We start from the raw sequence: 20,467 nt of genomic DNA on the forward strand, positions 1-20,467 counted from the left end.
GTGAGCAGATGATTGATCCTCATCAAATGAAAAAGGGTTTTGTCCGTGTGTGTGTGATTGCTGTGTGTGTACATCTGAATGTTTGTGCTCACATTTGTGTGCACATGTGTGTGCGTGTGTATAATTGTTTGAATATGCTTGTGTGGGTTTGTGCGAGTGTTTGTGTCAGTGTTTGTGCTCACATGTGAGAGTGTGTGTGTGTGTGTTATGTTGGCATGGCTGCAGCGTCGGTATGGTGAGGATATTGTCGGTGGATTGCGCTAATTAGCTCTCCCAGCATGCAGTTCCAGTAGCATGGCGTGGAGTTGGAGTTTCTTATGCACTGAAGTGGAGACGTTGGCGCACACACACACACACACACTTGGCTGGCACAGTGTTTCTTTCCAGACTTCTTGTACATGAGACATTGCCAGCATACTCCTTTCTTTTATTTTCTAAAGACTGGTGCATCCACGGTTTAGCAGGGGATCTCAGGTTTTTGCTACATTTTATACACAGCTGTGTCTCAATATAGGACTATATGCTGCTCCTTTAACATGATCCAGTGTGTGTGTGTACGGCATGTCATTCTCACAAACCACTGTGTGCCCAGGCTCTATTCTGGTACAGTAATATGACCGCATGATTTATCATTGGGCAATAGGCATCTGCTTAGCCAATTACCACTCACTGTGCCAACCCAGGGCATCTTGTTTGTGTGAGGGACAACTGTGGATAAGCCAGAGGAGAATCAGAATCGAGTTGGGGTGGCAGTCATTCCAGAGACAGAAATAGGTAGAAGTACAGATTTTCACTAATGTATCAGGAGTATTACCTACATCCATGTAGAATTAGCCTATAAGATGTGAAATTACCACCAGCTCAACACTTTTTTTTTTCTCCTTCCCTTGCTCATTTCACATTCACTTCTATGACCACTAGCCCCATTGTCATTAGCAACCCAGAGAGTCAGGCAGGCCATAATAACTGCCATTGAAATATGTTGTAATTATGTAGGGGATACATACGCAGCAATACGCAACAGCAAGGCCTCTATAAACAGTGTTTGTGGGTGTGTTGAGATGACAGCTACAATATAGGGTATAAGGGGAAAGGGGGATACCTAGTCAGTTGTACAACTGAATGCATTCAACTGAAATGTGTCTTCTGCCTTAATCGACATCCATGTCATCGAGGGTCGGGGAACAGTGGGTTAACCGCCTTGCTCAGGGGTAGAACAATTTTTTTTTTTTTACCTTGTCAGCTCGGGGATTCGATCCAGCAACCTTTTGGTTACTGGCCCAATGCTCATATCTGCCAGGCTACCTGCCGGTTTTGATGGACATAATATGCTGTCCAAGCTATTCAAATATGTCCCTCGAGGCTAGTTACTCTTCTGGTTTTCATTATTTTCAAGAACAGATTTAGACCTGGGACATCAGGTGAGTGCAATTAACTACCAAAACAAACAGCAGAAATGTTTAGGCCCTCCAGGACCTAATTGCATAGCCCTGTAATGTTGATTATTTCTATTGAGTTTGACAGTGAATTACTGACCCAAGACACCGACAAACCATGACAATCCCTAAAACATATTGTAGTATAACCATTATTTTTGATGAGTTATTTTCATATATAATTGTCTCGTGCATCTACAGAAGGATCTATATCCAATGCAATGGAAACAAAGGTCAGTCAACCTGTATGTCTTACCTTTTCTGTCCACCACTACATTTTCTCATAGTTATATAATGAACGGTATATAATGTAACCCAGTATAATGTAATGAAATGTTGTTATCTAAAGGGGTTAATCTTTGTAATTCTGAATGAAACTACATATCTCTTGCTGAGAGTAATGTCAAGACTTGTCTATTCATCTGTAGACAATAGATCTGCTAGAGTGTTCATGATAACTCAAGCTAAAGGCTTGGCAAGTGTGTTTGCTGACAATGCTCTTTCATTTTCAGAATGTACTGTTTGGGTTCTTAAGGAAAAATAGTATTTTGAATTTACTTCAGAAAATGTGTCTACTAAACGTATAAGACATTATTTGCTGTTCAATGACCTAGCCGATACAAACCCCCAAGTTGTTGTGGGTGTGATAGCTGTGACCTAGCTGGTGCAAAGCCCTAAGTTGTTCTGGTGGTGATAGCTGTGACCTAGCTGGTGCAAAGCCCTAAGTTGTTCTGGTGGTGATAGCTGTGACCTAGCTGATACAAAGCCCCAAGTTGTTCTGGTGGTGATAGCTGTGACCTAGCTGATACAAAGCCCCAAGTTGTTCTGGTGGTGATAGCTGTGACCTAGCTGATACAAAGCCCCAAGTTGTTCTGGTGGTGATAGCTGTGACCTAGCTGATACAAAGCCATAAGTTGTTCTGGTGGTGATAGCTGTGGAAACCAGAGAAGACAGGCTTGCACTAAACCTGCCGAGGTCGTCAGTGCAGACCTGACGTTTTTATGGAAATAGCGAATGCCTTTAAAGTGTGCTATCTTTACTTCTGAATTGTTGCTTTGTGTGTGTGTGTGTGTGTGTGTGTGTGTGTGTGTGTGTGAGAGAGAGAGAGAGAGAGAGAGAGAGAGAGAGACAACCCATTGGAGTGCAGCAGAACATAATTATGTTTAAATAAAGAGAACACCATTAGGATTCGAGTAATGCTACATTCCCCCACCACCAAGTAGTTGGCATTGTTTTCATGTCTGTACTGGTGCGTTCCTGATGCCTTCCATAATATAGGGAATTATTGAAATATTACATCAATCCACCCCCTCCCGGCTTTTCGAGTTTGAGTTTTCGCCGCAATCCATTTTTCCCGGGTAACAATTGCATTATAATTCTGCGGAACGCTCCTTTCACTTTCAAAAGGATACAAAGGTCTCATCCACACTAAATACTTTATTGATCAGAGCACTTTGAATAGCTAATTATCTGCCTGTGATGTGCAACGATTAATATGAGGCCATTGTTTGCAGAGCACCATGATAGATGATTCCCCTTACCGTGCATATTTTTCCAAGTAATTATTGATCATTAGAGCTAAGACAACATTTGTGGCTGCACAAAGTAGGGACCAAGACGAGGGGACCGTCTGTCTGTCAACCTAAGCAAACTGGAAAAAGAGGAAAACAAAGAGAAAAGAAGTAAAGATAAGTGGAGAGAACTGAAGAGAAGAGAGGGATGGTTTAACAGGGAGAAAAGAGTGAAAGTGTGCTTTAACAGGATGTGCCTGAATAATAAGTATCTTGCACTCTTAGCAAGTGTTAAATTGGGGCTGGTGGGGTTAACGTGCTGCTTTATACAGCGATTAGAGGCCAATGTGTGATGAAAGGAGGTGTGCTGATGGTGATTCTATGGCTATCGGAGCAGAAACATAGTGGCCTGTTGCATTAACACTCATTACCATTAGACTATCAGTGGCAGTGTGTATGCCCTTTCATCACGGCCCGATGCGTCAGAATGCGAACTGAACCACATGGTTGGTCTGTTGTAATCATGTAATTGTTTATGTCCTGGAGCGTGGTCAATTGTATTATGTGAAATCGACTCGGCTCACACTCCCTTTGCCATCTTGCCCCTGACAGTGGCAGGGGGTGGGAACGTTGCCAATGACTTTGATTGGTCTTCCAACAGCCCTATTCTACATATGCTGCTGTTTAGTCCTAAAATGGGCACCATATTCCATTTTGTTGTGAATCAAGAAAGTACATTGTCAATGATGAGTCCAATTGATAATGTTACATTTTTTACACCAAATACAAACATACACATACAAACAACAACTTACATATGCACACAAACAACGACTACATCTCCTCTACCCAGATCTGCATGCTCACACCCCCACCCCCATCCCTGCATATAAAACGGTGCCGATAGACATTGCAGCTCTGTTTCTAGCTCCTAAGCAACTTTGCAGTATATATATATATATATATATATATATATATATATATATATATATATATATATATATATATACACACTACTGTTCAAAAGTTTGGGGTCACTTAGAAATGTTTTTTTTTTTGTTATTGTATTTGAAAGAATAGCAACAACAACAAAAAATCCATTAAAATGACAGCAAATTTATCAGAAATACAGTGTAGACATTGTTAATGTTGTAAATGACTATTGTAGCTGGAAACGGCAGATTTTTTTATGGAATATCTGCATAGGCGTACAGAGGCCCATTATCAGCAACCATCACTCCTGTGTTCCAATGGCGCGTTGTGTTAGCTAATCCAAGTTTATCATTTTAAAAAGCTAATTGATCATTAGAAAACCCTTTTGCAATTATGTGAAATGAGCTGAAAACTATAAAACTGGCCTTCTTTAGACTAGTTGAGTATCTGGAGCATCAACATTTTTGGGTTCGATTACAGGCTCAAAATGGCCAGAAACAAAAACCTTTCTTCTGAAATTCGTCAGTCTATTCTTGTTCTGAGAAATGAAGGCTATTCCATGTGAGAAATTGCCAAGAAACTGAAGATCTCGTACAACGCTGTGTACTACTCCCTTCACAGAACAGCACAAACTGGCTCTAACCAGAATAGAAAGAGGAGTGGGAGGCCCCGGTGCACAACTGAGCAAGAGGACAAGTACATTAGAGTGTCTTGTTTGAGAAAAATACACCTCACAAGTCCTCAACTGGCAGCTTCATTACATAGTACCCACAAAACACCAGTCTCAACGTCAACAGTGAAGAGGCGACTCCGGGATGCTTGCCTTCTGGCAGAGTTGCAAAGAAAAAGCCATATCTCAGACTGGCCAATAATAAGAAAAGATTAAGATGGGCAAAATAACACAGACACTGGATAGAGGAAGTCTTTCTAGAATGCCAGCATCCTGGAATCGCCTCTTCACTGTTGACATTAAGACTGATGTTTTTTTTTAATATATATTTTTTTTTATTCATTTTTTTCTTACATTATTAGCCTAGAATGATTTTTTTGTGTTATTACATATAGCCAGAAATAACTTTTGGATATCACAGTGGCAGTAACTCACCAGCATTCTGACCAGAAATTCTGACGACTTTCCTGAATTGAATTCTTTGTTCGTACCCCCCAGGGCAATTTAACTTATCTCAGAGGCTGCTCCAAGACGCTGCCGGCGGAAAAAAATGTATTCGGAGTGGACTTCTAGTCTGACTCAGGTGGAGTGCACACCATCCGCCCCTGGACAATAAAGTAGACAAGCTCAGGGCGAGGATCTCCTTCCATACAGACATCAGGGACTGTAACACACTCTTTTTCACAGAATCATGGCTCTCTCCAGATATATTGTCCCCATCCATACAGACTGGGATATCTTCCGGGTTGCCTCTAAGAATAACATTGATGTATAAACTGATATGGTGACTGAGTTCATCCGGAAGTGTATAGGGGATGTTGTTCCCACTGTGACTATAAAAACCTACCCAAACCAAAAACTGTGGAAAGAGATGGTACCATTCGTGCAAAACTGAAAGTGTGAACCACCACTTTTAACCACGGCAAGGTGACTGGGAATATGGTGGAATACAAAATGTGCAGGTATGCCCCCCATAAGGGAATCAAACAGGCAAAATGTCAGTGCAGAGACAAAATGGAGTCAGAATTCAACGGCTCAGACACGAGATATATGTAGCAGGGTCTACAGACAATCACAGACTACAAAGGGAAAACCAGCCACGTTGCTGACACAGACATCTTCTGTGACCAGCTGGCTGGAGTGTTTATGGACATATTCAATCTCTCCCTATCCCAGTCTGCTGTCCACCATTGTTCCAGTACCCAAGAAATCAATGGTAACTGAACTAAATGACTATTGCCCCGTAGCACTTACTTCTATCTTCATGAAGTGCTTTGAGAGGCTAGTGTAGGATAATATCACCTCCACCTTACCTGACACCCTAGACCCACTTCAATTTGTATACCGTCCAATAGATCCACAGACGATGCAATTGCCATCGCACTGCACACTGCCCTATCCCATCTGGACAAGAGGAATACCTTTGTTAGAATGATGTTCATTGACTATAGCTCAGCCTTCAACAACATAGTACCCTCCAAGCTCATCGTTAAGCTCAGGACCCTGGGTCTGAACCCCACCCTGTGCAACTGCATCCTGGACTTCCTGAAGGGCCACCCCCAGTTGGTGAAGGTAGGAAACAACACCTCCACTACACTGATCCTCAACACAGGGGCCCCCAAATGGGTGCTTGCTCAGCCTCCTCCTGTACTCCCTGTTCACCCATGACTGCATGGCCATGCACACATCCAACTGAATCATCAAGTTTGCAGACGACACAACAATGATGAGACAGCCTACAGGGAGGAGGTGAGGGCCTTGGTGGAGTGGTGCCAGGAAAATAACCTGTCCTTCAACGTAAAAAAAAACAACTAAAGTGCTGTCATCAAGGCAAAGGGTGGCTACTTTGAAGAATATAAAATCTAAAATAAATGTTTCATAGTTTTGATGTCTTCCCTATTATTCTACAATGAAGAAAATTGTAAAATCAAAGAAAATCCCTTGAATGAGTAGGTGTGTCAACTATTGACTGATACTGTATATAGATGTGATGGGATGTATAGAGATTATGGACAGTATGTGGACATACTATTTAGTATATCTGTAGATTATGTAGGATAGAACAGTATACAGTTGAAGTCGGAAGTTTCCATACACTTAGGTTGGAGTCATTAAAACTCGTTTTTCAACCACTCCACACATTTCTTGTTCACAAACTATAGTTTTGGCAAGTCGGTTAGGACATCTACTTTGTGCATGACACAAGTAATTTTTCCAAAAATTGTTTACAGACATATTATTTCACTTATAATTCACTGTATCACAATTCCAGTGGGTCAGAAGTTTACATACACTAAGTTGACTGTGCCTTTAAAAAGCTTGGAACATTTCCAAAAATGATGTCATGGTTTTAGAAGCTTCTGATAGGCTAATTGACATAATTTGAGTCAATTGGGTGTACCTGTGGATGTATTTCAAGGCCTACCTTCAAACAAAGTGCATCTTTGCTTGACATCATGGGAAAGTCAAAGGAAATCAGCCAAGACCTCAGAAAAACAATTGTAGACCTCCACAAGTCTGGTTCATCCTTGGGAGCAATTTCCAAATGCCTGAATACCACCTTCATCTGTACAAACTACCAAATACTAATTGAGTGTATTTAAACTTCTGACCCACTGGAAATGTGATGAAAGAAATAAAAGCTGAAATAAATCATTTTCTCTACTATTATTCTGACATTTCACATTCTTAAAATAAAGTGTGATCCTAACTGACCTAAGACAGGGAATTTTTACTTGGATGAAATGTCAGGAATTGTGAAAAACTGAGTTTAAACGTATTTGGCTTAGGTGTATGTAAACTTACGACTTCAACTGTATGCTCCAACTTTCCCTCCATCTTGTGCCAACATCACTTCTTTTTAAATTTGTATTCCTATTGTTTATTTTGTTTTCTAAGAGATTGTCAGTTGGATATGCTCTCTGCAAGGTTTTGTATATCTTCCCTACCATATGAACATCCTTTTCTGACTCAAATTTCCAAAACTTGATACTTTTAAGACAACGCAGAAGAGAAAACATAAATTGGAATGGGAATGGATTTACTCTCTCATATGATCACATGGTTTCCTGTTGTCTTAGTCATCCACTGGCTACCCCACACATCAATATAATGTAACCCTTTTGTAGCAATACAATCTCAATCATAAAACATTTGTTCCCAGGGAGGTCTGCCAGAATCTTGAGAGTTTGATATGGCTCTTCGTAAGAAGGTTAATACTGTATCACAGCTGCTGCAGTTGCCGCTGCACTGGTGGTTTGAATGTGCTGTACCTTTCTGAGCTGACCTTGGGGATATGGAAACCATCTTTTTTTTATATTATGTTTAAAAAAAAGGATATATCCCTCTCTCTTCTCCCCCCTCAAACCAGCGATCCTGAAGTCAAGTCTTGACAGAAAACGATCTGTTTGAGCCGTCGAGGGCGAGGGGGGTAAGCCAGCCCCGGTGCCCTACCTAAAGCAGCCCTCCAGACCCTACTTTCTCCCTCCTATCTCCATGAGGGAGGGAGGGATGCGGGGAAAAAAGGAGTTAGGGAGTTATGCAGTCTGCTCGACTACCTCTGGGGTGTTACACATTTAGAGCTGAATAGATGTTTCCTGTTGTGCTATACCACAACATGATCTATTTTCAATTAATTTTCAAAGTTTTGTGCCCGAGATTCGTGAAAGGGTTATCTACGATTGCACTTTTTGCATTTTTGACACCTTCGTGCTGGGAAACGTTGTGGAGCAACTATGTATTTTTAGGAGTGGTTGACATATGGGTTCAATGTAATGAACAGCTGTAATTAAAGTAAGACTTGCCTTTGAATTACCTTAAGTAAATAAGTAAAAAGGGTAAAATATATAACCTGTTTTCCAGCAGAATTTTTTTTTAAAGTTTTCGGGGTTGTTAAAACACACACCTTGCAGTGCTGCACTGATATGTGGATGTATGATTCAATGCTGCTCAGATGCAGCCTGACAGATCTTGCTCAATGGGTAACTCCCCAACCCCTCCTCCCCAGTCCTGCTGAAATATTTATATTTACAATACACATACATTATAGTATATTCATGGGTAAATACTGTGGTATGATCCAGTAGTTGTAAGATTCGGTAACACTTTACAAACCATAAGTAATTTACCTTAAACAATGTACTTTTGTTACCCTAATGTAACTACACAAAAATAACTGTAGAACCAACACTGTGTTTGTAGGTAGTTACATAGTAATAGCTTTTTTCACCAATTTCTCTACCATTATATTTGTGAATGGCCAAAGGAACTGAATTCTATGTTAACAGCAGCGCAGTGCGTCTGACCTAGCCTGTCATGAGTGACATTCTTTATTTTGAAGTGCCGACCCACACTTCAGAAAGTATTAATACCCCTTGACTTATTCCACATTTTGTTGTGTTACAGCCTGAATAAAAAATGTATTAAATCATATTTTTTTTCTCTCCCATATACACATAATATAATGTCAAAGTGAAAACATGTTTTTAGACATTTTTGCAAATGTATTGAAAATGACATACAAAAATATATAATTTACTTAAGTATTCACACCCCTGAGTCAATAAATTTTCAAATCACCTCTGGCAGCAATTACAGCTGTGAGTCTTCCTAAGAGATTTGCCTGCCTTGATTGTACAACATTTGCAAATCATTTTTTAAATTATTTAATGTCTGTCAAATTGGTTGTTGAACATTGCTAGACAACCATTTTTCAGTCTTGCCATAGATGTTCAAGCAGATTTTAGTCAAAGCTGTAACTCTGCCACTCCGGAATATTCACTGTCTTCTTGGTAAGCAACTCCAGAGTAGATTTGGTCTTGTGTTTTAGGTTATTGTCCTTTGTCTGGTGGAAAGCAGACTGAACTAGGTTTTCCTCTAGGTTGTCCTTTGTTCTATTCCATTTCATTTTTATCCTGAAAAACTTCCCAGTCCCTAAATATTACAAGTATACATGATGCAGCCACCACTATGCTTGAAAATATGGAGAGTGGTACTCAGTAATGTGTTGCATTGGATTTTCCACAAACATAACACTTTGTATTCATGAAAAAAAAGTTAATTGCTTTGCCACATCTTTGCAGTATTACTTTCAAATCCAATTTTATTGGTCACATACACATATTTAGCAGATGGTTGTGCGGGTGTAGCGAAATGCTCGTGTTCCTAGCTCCTACAGTGCAGTAGTATCTAACAATTCACAACAATACAAACACATATCTAAAAGTAAAATAATGAAATTAAGTTAAAGGCTTGAACACACCTACTCATTCCAGGGGTTTTCTTTATTTGTATTATTTTCTACATTATATAATAATAGTGAAGACATCACAGTTATGAAATAACACATATGGAATCATGTAGTAACCAAAAAAGTGTTAAATAAATCAAAATATATGCTATGTGTGAGATTATTTTTTGATTACTACATGATTCCATGTGTTATTTCATAGTTTTGATGTGTTCACTATTATTCTACAATGTAGGAAATTGTTAAAAATAAACAAAAACACTTGAATAAGTAGATGTGTCCAAACTTTTGACTGGTACTGTATATAAATATTAGGACGCTGTTGCGCCTTCTTCACCACGATGTCTGTGTGGGTGGACCATTTCAGTTTGTCCGTGATGTGTACGCCGAGGAACTTAAAACTTTCCACCTTCTCCACTAATGTCCCGTTGATGTGGATAGGGGGGTGCTCCCTCTGCTGTTTCCTGAAGTCCACGATATTTCCGGCTGTATGTAATAACACAAGAAGAAAACTGTTCTAGGGTGATAATGTAAGAAATAACACCCAAAAGTAACAAAATACTGAAAAGTTGCTTAGGAGCTAGAAGCAGAGTTGCCATGTACGTCGACACCATCTTCTTCTTTAGTGCTATGTTGCAAACAGGATGCATGTTTTGGAGTATTTTTATTCTCAACGGGCTTCCTTCTTTTAACTATGTAAATTAGGTTAGTATTGTGAACATATTTTGCCATAACAAAGGGGTTGAATACTTATTGACTCAAGACATTGCAACTAATTGATTTTTCTTAATTTGTAGAAATGTCTTAAAACATAATTGCACTTTGACATTATGGGGTATTGTGTGTAGTAGGCCAGTGATACAAAATCGAAATTGAAACCATTTAAAATGCAGGCTGTAACACAACAGAATGTGGAACAATTCAAGGGGTGTGAATACCTATTGATGGCACTGAAATAAAGCCTATGTGACAAATAAAACCAAGCGAGAAAATGCATATAGGGATGAATGCATCAATGAGTCAATTGCTCTTAAATTGGACAGGGTTTTAAGAGAGGAAGAGGGGAGGAAAGGGATTTGTCTTGCCCCTGCTCTCCAGCACAAACCTATCATTGAAAGGTCATGCAGAATCTCTGAAAGGCTTGTGCAGTTGTCCACAATGGAGAATATCCTCCTGGCAGTCGCTGTACTGGCCTTTTTCTCTCCAATTGTATTAATCTAGTCTAGCACATTCTATTTCTTTCTCCAACCTTTCATATTTTTTTATTCAGATGTGCTGTTTGATATGGTGTGTTTTACTGTGTTTATTAATCATATGTGTTTGTATTCAAGTCTACTTAATGCATTGGCATATCTGCCCTTGTGCACTCTTGCAGATGCATAGTTCTCAGAATGCCTCTCAGCCCATCTTATCTCTAGAAATGTATGTGACCTTCACTAACAAACTGTACTATATAGGCCCTCTTTATATGCCTCTGTCATATGGTAAAAGCAAAGTAGGCCAAAGGTGGTTCCTGAAAGACTGAAATAAAGCGAGCTGAAAGCATGCATACATACATGCCCTCCTGCCCCGACAACTCTCTGTATGTTTATGTTGGTTGTTTCATGCAGATGCTTTGTTGTCGTGGCCTTTTCTACACATGTGGGTTCTTATTTTGATCACCTTGTTGAAGGAAAACATGTACAAGTTGTCGTGTATTTGAGGTTTAAAAAGGCTTCTGAAGTTTGTAATTTCTACTTTGAAATGTCAGACTTGATTTATCAACCCCTAGAAGAATTTACATTAACTGAAATGCACATAATAATTCACATTTCCTGTTGCTGCAGGATTACTTTCCTGCTGTAGCAAACTGGCTGAAATTAAGATTCTACATCTCTAACGTTCTAAGAACATTCTATGGTCCTGTGTGGCTCAGTTGGTAAGAGCATGGCGATAGCAACGCCAGGGTCGTGAGTTGGAGGTCAAATGTACTACAATGTATGCACTCACTGTTGTCAGTCACGTTGGGATAAAAGCTTTTGCTATATGCATATATTATAAGAACAACTAATGCTGTGACTCACCAATGACTTCACTTCTCTCTCAGCTTCGAGACACTAAGTCATCCGACCAAAACACAACCCTGCTTCACTTCCTGGCCGAAAAGTGTGAAGAGAAGTACCCGGAGATCCTGAGGTTCCCTGAAGAGCTGGAACACGTGGAGAGTGCTAGCAAAGGTAAGCAAGTCCGTCCTCTTTAAATAATGGACACTGCATCACTGGTTGAACCATAATACTACGCAGACAACCTTAGACAATAGCTTATATCCTTATGTGAGAGATAGATGTACAGTACATTATACTGCAAAGTCAGAGAGTAATCAATACGTGTTGTCCTACTAGCATATTGCAATAGCAAAATGCTCTAATTGGACCTGGCAAGACAGTAAGCTATAGTTTCAACAAACAAGATATATCCCACCCGGCAATTTATGCCTCTTGAAATTGTACCATCTCACAGGAAAGCAAACATATTTCAGACAAAATGCAATTTACTCCACAGCTGCAATCATTCTAGGTGTTAGCAGTCACCTTTACCAATTTACTGCCATGTTTCATTTCCTGATCTTCTTGTTTTGACCCCTCTGCATTGTGTTTTGTCGGTAACCAATATAAATCCCTCAACAAGGCCCAAATATTATAGCTCTGTGTTCCTTGGCTCCATTTCAATTAAGAAAGATGTTGATTACAATTATGATGTTATTTCCTTGTGTTTTCATCAAAGTATTTTCTTCACCTTCTTCCCCCATCGGTATCCTCACTCTTTAAACAGTATAAACCCAGTTAAATCAAATTGTAAATGGCCAACGGGATTGTCTTTGTCTCTGCATTATCACAATGACACAAAGTTATGACTTGTTTTCAGAGTGCTTGTTTTGGAAGCTAGTTTCATTGCCGTGACCTTGGGATATTTACCTTGTGGCTGCCTTTTCTTCACCAGCAGCTCCCGGATCCCATACTGCATGGTTTACAAGGGGGTGACAAATCCTTTATTGGTTTTCTCCAATGGCTTAAACCAGGAGGCTCCGAGGCATTATACAACTTGATTTAGACCCGCCCATGTTTTATAGAGTGACCCGAGAGATTAGGCCCAACAAGGTTAAGATACTTTAATTAGGCCTGTTGGATCAGATGGAATAAGAATTCCTAATGGCCAGAGAGCCGCTCTTAATCCTTGTGTTATGTATAAATCTGGAATATTCTTCCGCTCAGTAAGAGCACCCCTGCAGATTCAATATGGATGATATCTGGCAGCAGTTTCAGTGGTGGATGGGAGGACTTTAATGGAGCACAATGGACTACATTTTGAGATGACCAAGAAAGGTTAACACGCCGGATGGGAGGCGTAGCGTGGTGACAGGACAGAACGAGTGGCTTTAACTACACATTATTGCCTTTATCTGCCATTGTGGGTTGACTTTGAGAATAAGAGAACATGGCTGCCATTTGTGGTGTGGAAGTGGCGTCTTTACAGCTCAAGTGGCGTAATTACCTCGAGAGTAAACATGCTACGTTGTTCACACATTTGAATAATGTTGTTTACCTGACATGTATTTTTTATTTATTTTACCTTTATTTAACTAGGCAAGTCAGTGAAGAATACATTCTTATTTTCAATGACAGCCTAGGAACAGTGGGTTAACTGCCTTGTTCAGGGGCAGAACGACAGATTTTTACCTTGTCAGCTCGGGGATTCGATCTTGCAACCTTCCGATTACTAGTCCCAACGCTCTTACCTGTGTGCTCCCTCCTGTCACTTAAGTGTTTGCTGCCTCATTGTGTCTGGGAATAGACTTGTTTCTCTGACCATGCTGTCATTTCACCTGTCAATAAACAAATTCGGTGCTAATTCCATTCTCAAGTATTCAATGGGGAATCCCCAGATGCCTATTTAATTTGTTAGTTACCTAATTGGTTATTTAATCTAATTCCCATTAATTATGTGCTCGACTGAGGCAGCGAGGCAGCCATTGTTAAAGTGGACCAGGCCCAGTCTTTATTATGGATATAGATGGATGAGTGTACGGCTCAAACTGTGAACGTGTATCAACTCATTCAAGTCATTTCAGGGACAATCAATTCTTGTACATGCTTGTTAGTTCAATTGGGTGAGACTAATAAGCTGACTCAATTCATTATGGCAAACACCATTGGAAAACAGAGACATGACACTAAGGAGAAGGCTGTAGAGGATATGAAGCTGTTTACTTCACAGTGCTTTCTGTGGTGCCTGTATTTTATTTATATGTTAATTAACAGAGATCTTATATACAATACAATAACTTTATTGTCCATGGACATTTTCATTTTCTCCTGAGGTCAGAAAATAATTGGGGTAAAACCCGGAAAACTTGCCCTTTAAGAGCATATGATTCCTTAGGGAGAGAGACAGAAATAATGAGATTGGGAAAGATATTTTGTTTTTATCTCATGCCTATTTGTCAGCAGACAGCATTGGTTTGAATCCTGAAGTGATGCTTTTTTTTCTCAGTTTTGGGATCCTTGGGACATCCAACTCTGACACCACCCCATTAAAGTTGAAATTTAAAATGGTTAAGGTAAGAGTTAGGATTAGGGTAGGGACATCCCAAGGATCCCTGATAGCACTAACCTTGACAGAAGTGCCCTTTCACAGGTGCAAAAGGAATTTGATGATTGAGTTACCCACTCCAACAAGAAACAGAACTATGTGATCTATTTTTTAAATGACACAAGCGCTCATGTTGTTTTATGTGATTTTAAGGGTAGTTTGAGCTGCCGGAGAGGAGAGAAACAAATAAGCTAAAATCTCAGCTGCCTAGCCTCACTAAAACTAATTTAATCAGAGAACACTTTGAGGCTGGAACACAAAGGGAGCTTGGTGATGGCTGGGCCACGTGTTGGCTTGATACCAGTCTGGAGGAGCTTTTACACTTGTGTAGAACGAGGCCCAGCTGAATAATTTACTGACTATCTTCCAGATCCTTTACAAGGCTTTTTGGTCTCCTGTCAGGTAAATTGGTATTAGAACATGGTAAAACGTTGTTCAGTTAGCCCTAACCCGAGCTACAGTATATCTAGTCATCTCTCATTCTCCTCTCTTTTTTGCATCTCTCTTTCTCACTCTCTTTAATCACTACAGTGCATTAGATTAACTTTGTTTCCATGTCTCCACTAAAATAACTTTTTAGTTTCTCCTCTTTGTTTTATTTTTTGTTTACTTCTTGGCCCGTGGCCGGGGGCATCCTGGAATGGAAGTACAGTTGAAGTCGGAAGTTTACATGCACCTTAGCCAAATACATTTAAACTCAGTTTTTCACAATTCCTGAAATTTATTCAGAGTAAAAATGCCCTGTCTTAGGTCAGTTAGGATCCCCACTTTATTTTAAGAATGTGAAATGTCAGAATAATAGTAGAGTGAATGATTTATTTCAGCTTTTATTTCTTTCATCACATTCCCAGTGGGTCAGAAGTTTACATACACTCAGTTAGTATTTGGTTGCATTGCCTTTAAATTGTTTAACTTGGGTCAAACGTTTCAGGTAGCCTTCCACAATCTTCCCATAATAAGGTGGGTGAATTTTGGCCCATTCCTTCCTGACAGAGCTGGTGTAACTGAGTCAGATTTGTAGGCCTGCTTGCTCGCACACACTTTTTCAGTTCTGCCCACATATTTTCTTTTGGGTTGAGGTCAGGGCTTTGTGATGGCCACTCCAATACCTTAACTTTGTTGTCCTAAAGTCATTTTGCCATAATTTTGGAGGTATGCTTGGGGTCATTGTCCATTTGGAAGACCCATTTGCGACCAAGCTTCAACTTCCTGACTGGTGTCTTGAGATGTTGCTTTAATATATCCACATAATTTTCCTCCCTCATGATGCCATCTATTTTGTGAAGTGCGCCAGTCCCTCCTGCAGCAAAGCACCCCCACAGCATGATGCTGCCACCCCCGTGTTTCACGTTTGGGATGGTGTTCTTCGACTTGCAAGTCTCCCCATTTTCCTCCAAACATAATGATGGTAATTATGGCCAAACAGTTCTATTTTAGTTTCATCAGACCAGAGGATATTTCTCCAAAAAGTGTGATCTTTGTCCCCATGTGCAGTTGCATACCGCGGTCTGGCTTTTTTTGGGCAGTTTTGGAGCAGTGGCTTCTTCCTTGCTGATCAGCCTTTCAGGTTATGTTGATATAGGACTCGTTTTACTGTGGATATAGATACTTTTGTACCTGTTTCCGCCAGCATCTTCACAAGGTCCTTTGCTGTTGTTCTGTGATTGATTTGCACTTTTTGCACCAAAGTACATTCATCTCTAGGAGACAGAACGCATCTCCTTCCTGAGCGGTATGACGGCTGCATGGTGTTTATACTTGCGTACTATTGTTTGTACAGATGAACATGGTACCTTCAGGCGTTTGTACATTGCTCACAAGGATGAACCAGACTTGTGGAGGTCTACAATTTTTTTTCTGAGATCTTGGCTGATTTCTTTTGATTTCCCCATGTCAAGCAATGAGGCACTGAGTTTGAAGGTAGGCCTTGAAATACATCCACAGGTACACTTCCAATTGACTCAAATGATGTCAATTAACCTATCAGAAGTTTCTAAAGCTATGACATCATTTTCTGGAATTTTCCAAGCTTTTTAAAGGCACAGTCAATTTAGTGTATGTGAACTTCTGACCCACTGGAATTGTGATACAGTGAATTATAAGTGAAATAATATGTCTGTAAACAATTGTTGGAAAAATTACGTGTGTCATGCACAGTGTAGATGTCCTAACCAACGTGTCAAAACTATAGTTCGTTAACAAGAAATTTGTCGAGTGGTTGAAAAATGAGTTCTAATTACTCCAACCTAAGTGTATGTAAACTTCTGACTTTAACTGTATGTCTCTTTAGGATGCCACTTCTTCTCTCTTTAGCCCTGTCTCCTCTATCAAAGCATCAGTTCAGCTCGGCGGAGTAATGCATCGAGTAATTTAGGGAGCAGAACAGTGCGCCTCCGTGTTTAGTACCACCACCCTCTGTTGTGATCTGTAGCTAAATGGGGAGGCCACGTGACCTTGCAAACCTGTGTACAGCTAGAGGCCCTGAGCCGGCGAATTTCTGCTTGTTGCGTCAAGTCCCGTGGGGGAAAACGGGGGGTTGGCTGGTCGGAAGTGGGAAGGGGGGTGGCCTGTGGGGGTTGAGGAGGAGGGAGAGGGGGTTCAAACGATAGAATAATCACAAGCCCATCTACAAAGGGCTGGAGCCTGCACACTTAATTTACCTGATTGAAAAGAGCAATCAGTTCCGGCTGATTTCCCTGAGAAAGGTTTTTCTTCACTTCCTTTCCCTTGATTGCCCACTCCAAAGTGCCTCTCTCTCTCTCCAAGTCCCTAACCTCTACTGCTCCTCAGAGATAGAGAAATAAAGGAAGAAAGTGAAAGAGTGAGATATAGAGAAGAAAGAATGCGAGGCAGGCAGAGACAGGAGACCGGTAGCCCCGCCTTTGTCTGCTCTATTGCAGGCAGTCTCCCTTAATCACATTATTATGTGTTTTGCCCACTGCTTCCCCACCCATGTTAATTGCCTTATATTGTTTCCATGTAATGTTAATGTTCTGCCTCTGTCATGACAAGTCCAAATAAAGAAATAAAAAGATAATTGCTAATCAATGGTAACTGGATCATTGTACAATCCACTCTGGGTTGAGTGGCGTAATTTGGCATTTGCTGGCAATCATTAATGTGATTCAGTAAATGCCCTTTTAACCTTTTTTTTGGGTTTGATTGTATTACTTGCATTTGCAGTCTATTATCCGCATTCTGATTCATCCCTCCAAAAACATTAGTGGAATCAATGTTACGTTCATCTATAATTGATGTATTAACGAAATTTGATTTGACAAAACTTCCTGTCTCGGATAAATCCACTGGCCTTCAGAACTGGCCTCACTGAAGTCTCAATAGCCATTCCTGTAGAGTTGTGTAGAAGCCATCTTGTTTTCTGAGTCATAGCATGGTCATAGAGTTGTGTGGATGCAAAACTTAATTAAAATGCAACCCTCCATGCTTGTGAATTATAAATGCTACATGCTAACGAGATGATAGATCTGCATTTGGACTCATAGCAGGTCCACCACTCTCCCCTTCCTTGACACACATGATTGCATCTCTTATTATCTAGGAAGCTGTCTTGCCCATAGGGAGTAGCTGTAGAGGGAGGATGGAGGCTAGACTCCTCCCCGTGCAGGTATAGATCAGGGCTGACTGGAGCCCAGCTCAGCACACACAGTTGTCCCCACAGGAGACTCCTTTCTCTATGGACACACCCATTATCAAAGGCTCACCTGCCTCAAGGTCACAGCTCATTTCAATCCTCCGGTTCACACAGAGAGACACACAGAGGCCAGGGAATGTGCTGAGTCTCAATGAGGGCCTGGGACAAGTGGACTGATATTGTGGGGTTGTTGTGCTGTTTATACATGAATTGCACATTCTTATGCAAGAGTATGTTTTGTTTAGACTGCATGCTCGTTTCAGCCCAGAAGTAAAAAATAGCAGACCATTAACCAGAAGGTTGCTAGTTTGAAACAGAGGCTAGACAATATGGGAGATGAACTGGCAACCAAAAGGCTGCTGATCAAGGCACTTAACCCCTACGTCGCACCAGGGGTGCTGAACTGTGGCTCACCCTGTGCTCCTTCATATGTGCCTAATGTATGGCGTGTGTTTGTGTTGTCTTGGGGAACAGAGCAAAATATGCACCATCTCAGCTGGACCAATAACGTATTATTATATTCTAATCATTGAGGTTGAGTTGGCATGCCAGTAGTTTTGAGATGACAAAATGGCACCGTAGTGCGCATTCCATGTGTTCCAGGTGCACCCTCAAATATCGGTTAGATGGAGTGGGTTGTGAACGACTTCATTGAAGCTGTCGCCTCTTTCAGATTCTTACCCAATCAAAATAATGCTACTCTTTTGAGCTTCTCCAACATATTTATCCCATTCTTACAATGTCCCCTCCACGTCAGCATACATATCAGTAGGCAAAGGATGTGCTCTTGAATTGTTTTCATGTCGGTCCTCATCGGGGGCACAAGATTAAAATCAATCAAGTTGAGTGCACATTCCAAACACAGGAAATGAATCAGCGTTATTGTTATACATTCTCTCTGCAAGGCCACTGGCTCTATTTGCTGTGGTTAGATATTGTTTTGTAACTTCCTAGGACAGTCAATCTTGAGGCCTGATGCCCTTGTAATGTCTGGCAGCAATATGAATCAGGTGCTGTTTTGCATTGATTATCCCCTCTAATGTAAGACATTGGAGGGGTTAGGTCATAAACTTTATGTTGTGGAGCTTTATGTCCATGAAGCTTAATACATGGTCCTTTGACCTTCTCGCAACGGTGAGTAGTAAGACCCAGTATTAGACCTACTGTTTCTGTGTTTGAACATTGAATTATTTATTGAGTAGCCATTTCCTCATGTGTTGTGTTCTTCATTGTCTGAGTGCTCCTTACCTCACACTGTCACAATAGACGTTGAGTAGCATGTATTCAACTAGTGTTTTTGTTGCACTGTGAACAGTGGGCGGCGAAGGCGCCGAAGGCTTTAAAGTTGGCTTTGTCTGCTGGAAAATTGTTATCGATGAAGCTCTCCTCAACTAATTTCTTGGAGTCTGCAGTGGTGACTCAAAGCACGTTCTGACACAACTTCAGAACTAAGTACCGACCAAAGGTTCAGTCATTTATTTCGCTGGAATAAAGGGGAGCATTTCTCACAAGTGATTTTGGATCTTGGAGGCCATGCTTAATGGAAAACAGCATTGCTTCTTTCTCGCTACCCTTTATCTACATTCTTAATGTTTCGTTTTAAGGACCATCTCTCTTTTCTTGGGGATTTATCCTGCTACCTGGGCTTTATTCAATAACTTAGTGTTCTCAGATCCATGTGCTGCCTGTGGCTTTTAGACTGTGGAGGGAAATCTTAAGTGAGGGTTGCCTTACATGTGCTATGATCTCTCTGCTCATATAAGCACCTGCTAGATCCGCTGGCTAAATCCTAGAGCTTATGCAGGTGAAATTTTTGACGCAAATACTTTGAATGAGGAAAAATATTACTCAAGTCCCACCTCAGAGTGGTGATCGACCTCTCCACAAAATCACTTCAGGCCTGATTAATGGGTCTTACAAAGACATCTTTGTCATACTTCATAATATTATTATTTGGAACGCTACTCATCTTACACCCTTTAAGATAGAAATGTCATTTGAACTTTAAAATGAGCAGAGCGGTCTGGACCAGTGTGCTAGCGTACAACTTTTTGATACACAGTATTTGATACATTTTAGCTTATTTTGTCCATATTCATGCACTTTCATGGTATTTGTTCAACATTCTAAAGGTCCCATTGTAACATTATCAACTCCCAGACATTCCATTCATTATGAACACAAGTCAGCTACTTTGATCAATCAAATCAAATCGTATTTGTCACATGCGCCGAATACAACAGGTGCAGACCTTACAGGGAAATGCTTACTTACAAGCCCTTAACCAGCAATGCAGTTTTAAGAAAAGTAAGTGTTACGTAAAACATTTCAATAAAAATAACAAATAGTTAAATAGCAGCAGTAAAATAACCTTAGTGAGACTATATA

At 40.5% G+C, this 20,467-nt stretch overlaps 1 protein-coding gene across 5 annotated transcripts in view; it reads left to right on the plus strand.

Annotated features, from left to right (window-relative positions):
• Positions 1-20,467, plus strand: part of LOC106611507 (protein diaphanous homolog 2) — a 687,763-nt gene that overhangs the window by 433,478 nt on the left and 233,818 nt on the right. For all 5 annotated transcript variants that reach the window (XM_014211777.2, XM_014211776.2, XM_014211774.2 and 2 more), the window contains one exon: positions 11,885-12,014. In XM_014211777.2, the coding sequence (XP_014067252.1) occupies positions 11,885-12,014 (130 nt within the window). The remainder of the gene's footprint in view (positions 1-11,884; positions 12,015-20,467) is intronic.

Source organism: Salmo salar, chromosome ssa09, assembly GCF_905237065.1.
Source record: "Salmo salar chromosome ssa09, Ssal_v3.1, whole genome shotgun sequence".
NCBI lineage: Eukaryota > Metazoa > Chordata > Actinopteri > Salmoniformes > Salmonidae > Salmo > Salmo salar.